The following is an 8,291-nucleotide window of genomic DNA, read 5'->3' on the forward strand; positions in this document are numbered from 1 at the left end:
AAAACAAAAACAAAAACAAAAACAAAAACAAATTTTTGTATTTTTGTATTTTTGAATTTTTGTATTTTTGTACTTTTGTATTTTTGTATTTTTGTATTTTTGTATTTTTGTATTTTTGTATTTTTGTATTTTTGTATTTTTGTATTTTTGTATTTTTGTATTTTGTATTTTTGTATTTTTGTATTTTTGTATTTTTGTATTTTTGTATTTTGTATTTTTGTATTTTGTATTTTTGTATTTTGTATTTTTGTATTTTTGTATTTTGTATTTTTGTATTTTTGTATTTTTGTATTTTTGTATTTTTGTATTTTTGTATTTTTGTATTTTTGTATTTTTGTATTTTTGTATTTTTGTATTTTTGTATTTTTGTATTTTTGTATTTTTGTATTTTGTATTTTTGTATTTTTGTATTTTTGTATTTTTGAATTTTTGTATTTTTGTATTTTTGTATTTTTGTATTTTTGTATTTTCGTATTTTTGTATTTTTGTATTTTTGTATTTTTGTATTTTTGTATTTTTGTAAATGAGCCGTCACATGACGTGATTTGGTCAAATCATGCAAACAGTAATTTTCACAGTTTCACTGGGGGAGCTCCTGCGTTGTTCCGAAAATGGCTACTGCCCATAATTGACGGATCAACAAATAAAGAATCTAAAAAGCATGTTCAAGAATGAACATTTCCCTAAAAAGCATGATGATTATCTTTTCCATACTAAATCTACGTGTTTTCGTTCAAAAAAATATATACTGAAAACTAGGTATGTATTTGTATAACTTGAAAAAAATCAAAAGTCGAAATAAAAAAAACTAAATTTTCTGTTGAATACAAAGTCATACCAATACATGAAAGTTGAAAGATAATGATTCTTCACCCATCACTTCATCCACGTGGTTACCATGATCGAGTCACAGTTCATGCTTGAATCCGCGCGCACCCTGTTCGCGGGCGCCAAACAAACTTCGCGTGGCCATAGTAACGACAGCAGGCAAACGACGCCGTCCGCTGGCGAAGGTGAAAATCTTGATCAACCAGTGGTTCTGCAATGGCGGCCGCTGAAAAAATCGATTCAAAATTTTGAACTAACAAATCTCCTAAATGCGAAAGATTTTCTTCAACACATATAGGCATTTTGGAAACGTAAATTACTCAAAAAGGAATTGTAGCAATAAAAACTAGCATTCCTTCAGCCGTATTGGAGAAATAGCTTAGCAAAGGCAACGATTTCATATTTCCCCATACATTCGCGAATCAATCTAGCAAAATTATAATTTCAAACTTGCAATGTAACAAAAGGGTTCAACAGATAACATTGAAAACTTTTCAGTTTGTTCAAGATATATTACTTTAGGTATTGGAACAGTTTGAAAGCAATCTATCGAGTCAATTTCATGTTCTGGTGATAGAAATGAAACTTGGGCGGGTGGACGATTTTCCGTCTCCGGTGGTGGCTTAAAGTGTTTAGCATAACAATAGAACCCCACAATTAAATTATTATTATTATGGTTGCCAACTGTGATTACAATTTGTGAAAACCATACCGAGTAATTAATTAATCGAATGCATAATTTACCTAGCGATCCATCGCACACATTTTGCTCCATCAAATGGATTCCCACCACAATCAATCTAATCGCTCTAATTGCCCGTATCCGATTGTCCGTCCCGGTAGACTTGTGCATAATTAATCACCCGTTATTGATATGTGTATAAAAGGAAGCACTTCCCGTTGTAATTCCTGGATTAGTATAGGGTGGCATAATGAAGACACTTCCCCGATTGATCCCACCAGGCACGGTTTATGACGCGACTCGCCTTAATCAGTTAGCGGCGGACATTGTCGGGCTCACGTTCCACAAATCCAGCGGATCCGCAGGGAATGTCACGCATCGTGTAACTTTAGTGCGAGTTTTGAACTTTTCACGGCTGCTGCTGACGGAGTTGGTTGCGTTGGTGGTGTACAGCAGCTTGCCACAGTGGGCGCAACCGCGTGGGTCCTTCATTTTGGATTATGGACTGCGGATATGTCTGGCATTGACCGCTTTTAGTTTGATTGTGGTGACCATTTTGGATGCGGCGAAGTATCTGGAGAATGCTGAAATATTTGGAAAACTTCATCGCGTTGATGAAAAGTTAAAGGTTCTGCTCAAGAGTCAACCGGATCATGATGCCCAGCGGAGGGATATCTGGATAGCTTCAGCCGTTGCAACCGCCTGTTTACTCTTGCTACTCATCGTTACACCAATTATTCTCGTTTCAGAGGTTGGCAGCGTAACAAATGCATTACTTAATGCAGTATTAACACTGCTGTTTAACACTGCGTACGCAATTGTCTATGGAAACTACATGATCAAGAGTTACCTCGTGACGAAACGGTTCCAGCAGGTCAACCAACTCCTTGAATCTCGATTGAACACCTCAAATCGACGAAGCTTCATCTGGGTACGGGAACTTCCCGCCAAAAATGCCAACGAAGCTGACTTCGTCCAAACACTTTCCGAAATCCACGCAGAACTACACCAAACCGTCGATCTCCTCAGCGAATACCAGTGGATCCAGATCATCCTGATCTCGGCGGTCGTGATCGGTTTCACAACCTTCAACATCTTCTCCGTGTACCGGATGCTGTGGACAGGTAACTCGAGTCAGTTCGGAGTGTTGGTGCAGGGATGTCTGTGGAATGTGTACTACATAGGTCTTCTGGTTGCGCTGCTCGTTCGGTGTAGTCTGGTTGGGTGGGAGGGCAGCAAAACAAACAAATTGATCTACAAGGCGTTGAATAACTCGAAGGATCATCGAACGGTTGCCAGTTTGAGGAGTTTCGCCAGACAGCTTTATGGGGTGCCAGTTTGCGTGAAGCTGTACTTCTATGATGCTGATTTTGGGACGTTATTTTCGGTAAGACATTTGAAGTTACTGATTCTAGTTCAATCTTCAACTAGTGTTGTTTATTTGTAGGCTTTTGGAACGATTGTTACCTATTTGATTATTTTGTTACAATTTGAAAACATGGCATCTTACTAGTTTTTTTTTAAGTAAAGAAAAACGAGAGGTGCTCCCTTGCTCGCTGACTTACTTCATCCATTGTTATAAAAGGAGATCGCTTTCAGCTGGCGATGGAAATGTATTCGACTTAATTTATAAAATTTAAATAATAATAAAGGCTTTCTCGCTTAATTGCTTCCCATAACAAACCCGTCATAAAAAGCAAAGTGAAATTCTCGTGAACAAAATCGTTTTGTCTACCAAAAAACATTGTAACATTATTGAATAAATCCATAACAATGCCCAAACCATAATGAGTAAGCCCCGTGTCAATGATTGCTGCTTCTGTAATTTCCTTCTGTTTTAAATCTGATCAATGCGCCACCACCACCACCTCCATTCACCATCCACCAGCTGTCCACGTCAGTGGCTATTTGGTCCATAATTAATACCATCTGTCATCCGATGGGTGTGGTGCCGTAATTGGCTGGTCCGGTGAAGCGTGAATCCTGTTAATTAATAATTAAAATCCCGTGACCCGGCGATGTAAATGGCGGAACGCGATCGTGCAGAACAATCTGCTTTACTTAAAGTTGTCCGGTTTAAGTATTGTAGTTTGTCATTTTTCATCTACAAAAGCTGTTCTTAAATGAGGTCAAATGGTTTGGTTTTGTTGTTGCTGTTGCTGTTGCTGTTGCTGTTGCTGTTGCTGTTGCTGTTGCTGTTGCTGTTGCTGTTGCTGTTGCTGTTGCTGTTGCTGTTGCTGTTGCTGTTGCTGTTGCTGTTGCTGTTGCTGTTGCTGTTGCTGTTGCTGTTGCTGTTGCTGTTGCTGTTGCTGTTGCTGTTGCTGTTGCTGTTGCTGTTGCTGTTGCTGTTGCTGTTGCTGTTGCTGTTGCTGTTGCTGTTGCTGTTGCTGTTGCTGTTGCTGTTGCTGCTGCTGCTGTTGCTGTTGCTGTTGCTGTTGCTGTTGCTGTTGCTGTTGCTGTTGCTGTTGCTGTTGCTGTTGCTGTTGCTGTTGCTGTTGCTGTTGCTGTTGCTGTTGCTGTTGCTGTTGCTGTTGCTGTTGCTGTTGCTGTTGCTGTTGCTGTTGCTGTTGCTGTTGCTGTTGCTGTTGCTGTTGCTGTTGCTGTTGCTGTTGCTGTTGCTGTTGCTGTTGCTGTTGCTGTTGCTGTTGCTGTTGCTGTTGCTGTTGCTGTTGCTGTTGCTGTTGCTGTTGCTGTTGCTGTTGCTGTTGCTGTTGCTGTTGCTGTTGCTGTTGCTGTTGCTGTTGCTGTTGCTGTTGCTGTTGCTGTTGTTGTTGCTGTTGCTGTTGCTGTTGCTGTTGCTGTTGCTGTTGCTGTTGCTGTTGCTGTTGCTGACAAAATTCTCAAGCAAACTGAAACAACTTAAGCACTCTCGCGGGGAAAAGGCTCCTCCTTGAGCTATTCAAAACGCCATAAAGCGATTACGTTAAGATGCGGAAACGGCACTAATTCAAATCTGCTTGACAATCGCGCTGCATCGTCCCTGAACGGAGGGGGGTCCGTGTTGTCTATGGCCATCAAGCGGGTTTCAGTGACAACAGACTGCGCGTGTCCTTCCGATTTGGTACAACTCACCGGAAACTATTATTAGTACTTCCGCAGTAGTGAGCAAATCCGCGAACAGGACTTAAAGGGTACCACAATGGTTGTGAGAATAATAACATTGAGAATAACCAGGACCACCAATCGACGTTCTACCTTAGAGGTTCTTACCTTCATATTCTACAGGCTGACAACTGGTAAACATTTCTGCCAACAATGAGTCGCGTGGGGGAGGAGACACGCTACCGTGCGTCTATTATGTTAATTTGCGTTCCCATATCGTGTCGTCTTGCAAGAAACACATCTGTTTGCGCTGTTGTTTGCCGAACATAAACTGTTCCACCGCCGCCACGGCTAATGCCTTCATTGAAGACGAATTCCCTGCAGTCAAGCCTGTCTAGTTAGAACTCAACTGACGATGTTCACTTTGGATGGGGGGATCTGCCTCTCATCAGGCTCGGAAGGAAGAGTACGGAACATTCCACGGAATCCAGAGTACCAGAGTGGAATTGCAACCGGAGATTAACGCAATAAAATTGGTTTGCTTTATGTCACTTCTAGCTGAGTGAACAACCACAAACTTCGAAACCAAAATGGCACATTTCACATGACGTGGGGGAGGGGGGGGGGGGTGTGGGGGGAGTACATACACTGGGAAGAGACGATTCCAGCAAGGGGCCGCCTACGGATAGGTTTGCTGATTACCGTACAGTTGGAAAACAGGGTTGGGATGACATATTTAGCCCTTAAACGACTGATTTTAAGAATTCTTATTTGACTAATGGATACTAATGCATCATGAAATATCTTCTAATCAATCAAAAACTAATTTTACCGAAAGATTGTCCAACTGAATTCCCCACACATCCCAGTGAGAACTCGCGATGAGCTGGTTCGTGGCGCGCACCTACTTCGACACTATACGACCCGTGTACCGTGCGTCCCGGCTGCTGCTGGTCCACTTTACCACCATCGACTTTTCCGCCCGGACCGTGCACCGGTCTTTGGCGGATCTGGTCTGCTTCGTGCTGGCAGCACTGCTCGATGTTTACAGTGCGTCCTGTGGACTGCGAGCGATTCTGGCCTTCCTAAGTCTGACCGATTCCGTCCTGGTCAACGTGGGAACGTACGGAGCTACGGTGCTTTGCTGCCTCTTTGCGGTGACCGTGCCCTGGTGGAACAACTACAACGGCTTTGTCATCTTTGAGCTGTACAACAACATTGCCAGGTGTAGCGATGAGCTGCTGGTGCTGGGACTGACTGTGAATCACCGGAGGAAGTTCGTACTGGCCACGGTGTACGTGACGTACTTTGTGAGCTTGCCGTTCCTAGTGTTGCTGACCTACAGCTACGCACCGTCACTGTTCAAGTGGGTTGGAATGGATCGGTTGTACACGGACTTTAGGTCGACGTTCGCTTTTGCCCGCATGCTGCTGATACTGTGTCTTTGCAACTGCTACTCTTCTCTTACGCTTCTATCGCTCAGAACTCACTTTAAGCTGCTCAACGAAGCGATTTGGTAAGTAACAACAAAAGTTCTATTGGTTCAGAACTTCAAAAAGGCTCAATTTTTTCAGCAAATACTTTCCAACGTCCGTTCAAACGCAGGCTTCACACGTAGGAGACGTACCATCCACTCAGCGCTTGATCCAAACGTTGGCCAAGCTGCACGAACGACTCAGTAACACGGTGCAACTGTTCAACCACTGCTTCTCAATGCAGTACGCGGTCCTGATGTGGGCAGGCTACGCGTTCACCATATTCTCGGCGTTCTTCCTGATCCACTCGTATACAACCGATGTGACGGCGGAAATGCGGTGGCTCTCCCGCACCAACATGGTCCTCGATGGCTTGTTCGTATTTTACATCGTGGAATTCATGGCGTTGGCGAGTGTTGTGAACTCGGAGGTTGTCGTTGTCATTTTAAAACCAATTCCAACTTAATAATAACCTAAATTTCAGTGCTCACGTACGGTAGTTGTGATCCACAAAGTAATAGCGTACGGAAGATTCGAAAAACGGGTCTTGAAAGAACTTCGCACCTTCTCGCAGCAGTTGAGCCATCACTCGCCACGGATCACATGCCACCTGTACGACTTCAACTGGGAATTGTTTTACCGGGTTAGTATTTGTCATCCCCTGAAGACCTGTTTAGTCATAAAACTCTTTTTTGACAGATGGCCGGCACGCTCACGACGTACCTCGTCATTCTGATACAGTTTGACTTGAAGAACATCAACTACGAAACGCTTTAGTAACTCGGACTCGAAAGGGTTACAGCCAACCTTCAACGATCCAGCGACTATGCCAGTTTGAGTTCGCATCCGGACAAGGACGTGATTCCGGCCGCATGATATTCCGGGTGATTTGGCAAACCTCTCGCTTGAAGGCTTTCTACGTTTCTAGTTCAAAAGACCAAAATTGCACTCCCCCACGCGTTGAAGGACTCGTGTGTTTGTGTGCGCTTGTGTGGAAAAGGTCAATCCCAAAACTACTCTGCAGAGAAGCGCAAGTGTTGAGTTGCGGTTTGGGGTGAAGTTATCGATAATAATGTGGTTTCAGAGCACACACCCACTTCAGCAGACTGTGTGGTTGTCCAATTATAGCGGGATATTGATGACAGCAAGTCTTAGAGTAACATTTTATTTTTAATGGTAATAACTGAACATTTGCAGCATCCAAAAGTTACATCCTCCTTCATTCTACATCGCTCAAACGAGATCGTGCTCGACAAGTATTCCACCAAATTAATGAACTTCTTGAACACATTTTGACGTAATTTTATTCATGTAACTCGCACGCAAAACTTTTTTTCGCAGTTTTTTTTTCTTCTTTAGTGTCATATATTGTCTACAAGAATGTAATGCAATGGCATTGTTCTCCGTGTCACCTTCTATGTGACACACACACTCACACACCCGCTTACATTTTTTTCACAACACTTGAAAGAATTCCGTTCATTCCACCGGGTTCCGGGTTGGAACCGGAAACGCGAAGAATAGCAATTTGTTCGCCGAGTCGTGCTCGCTCATGTGTATTTTTGCAAGTGAGTTTCACAGTAGAACTGCGGTGGTTTGACATTTTAACGCTTTGATTGAAGACTCCAATGTTTATGCTCCACTTTTTTAAGCGGACAAGGGAAATTCTCCACGATATTTCCAAAGCAAGTTGTCAAACCATCGAAGTTCTACTGTAAAAGTGCGCTCTATAGTATGCGTACGTTCGAAACAACTGAATTTAGTTTCTTTTCTCTCTAGCGACCCCTGCGTTCGGGGTAAATATATTGTAAGTACTCTGGCAAATGTGACATCATTTTTCATACTTCCGGGTTTCCGGGTAACCGTGTAATAAGCAGAGCAGAGTTATGTGTGTAGAAAAAGTTTGGCCCCGTTAACGAGGTAATTGTGACGGGTTAAATGATGCTCAACGTGCCGAAAGTTTGACGTACGAGCCTCTGAAAATCGGCGTTCCGGAGTGGGGAGGAACTTGAGGAAATTTATGTTGTTTAAGCCGTAATCGTATGGGTTTAAGGGCCTAACACTTTGAATCTTTGGTTACTCAAACGCTGGCTTCTAATTTGACTCCAGCTTTTGGAGAGTTAGACAACAACTCCCGTACAAAGTTGATTAAACCCAACTGCAGAACAAGGACGACTAAAGTTGGTGAATTATATTCGATTTTTTTTTATCAAATTTCAGTCTTTCCGAAGATTAAAGACTAAGATTTTTAATCTTTAAGAAGG

General features: G+C 42.5%; 2 protein-coding genes across 2 annotated transcripts; one reads left to right on the forward strand and one right to left on the reverse strand.

Moving 5' to 3' along the window:
* Positions 1-3,639: 3,639 nt before the first annotated feature.
* LOC119768926 (UPF0746 protein DDB_G0281095-like) lies at positions 3,640-4,726 on the reverse strand. The gene is given in 4 exon segments (XM_038260730.1): positions 3,640-3,747; positions 3,779-3,930; positions 3,933-4,338; positions 4,721-4,726. Coding segments are annotated over 4 exon segments (672 nt in total).
* Positions 4,727-5,433: 707 nt separating this feature from the next.
* On the forward strand, positions 5,434-6,804 carry LOC6049301. The gene is made up of 4 exons (XM_038260731.1): positions 5,434-6,068; positions 6,127-6,457; positions 6,512-6,670; positions 6,727-6,804. The coding sequence occupies exons 1-4, from the start codon at positions 5,434-5,436 to the stop codon at positions 6,802-6,804; spliced, it is 1,203 nt and encodes a 400-aa protein (XP_038116659.1).
* Positions 6,805-8,291: the final 1,487 nt, after the last annotated feature.

Source organism: Culex quinquefasciatus, chromosome 3 (genome assembly GCF_015732765.1).
Source record: "Culex quinquefasciatus strain JHB chromosome 3, VPISU_Cqui_1.0_pri_paternal, whole genome shotgun sequence".
NCBI lineage: Eukaryota > Metazoa > Arthropoda > Insecta > Diptera > Culicidae > Culex > Culex quinquefasciatus.

What these genes read in the sequence shown, in the direction of transcription:
- LOC6049301 (XM_038260731.1), top strand. Translation starts at nt 5,434, where the DNA reads ATGAGCTGGTTCGTGGCGCGCACCTACTTCGACACTATACGACCCGTG. An exon ending in CGAGTGTTGTGAACTCGGAG is followed by an intron (nt 6,458 to 6,511) that starts GTTGTCGTTGTC and finishes CCTAAATTTCAG; the next exon opens with TGCTCACGTACGGTAGTTGT. An exon ending in ACTGGGAATTGTTTTACCGG is followed by an intron (nt 6,671 to 6,726) that starts GTTAGTATTTGT and finishes CTTTTTTGACAG; the next exon opens with ATGGCCGGCACGCTCACGAC.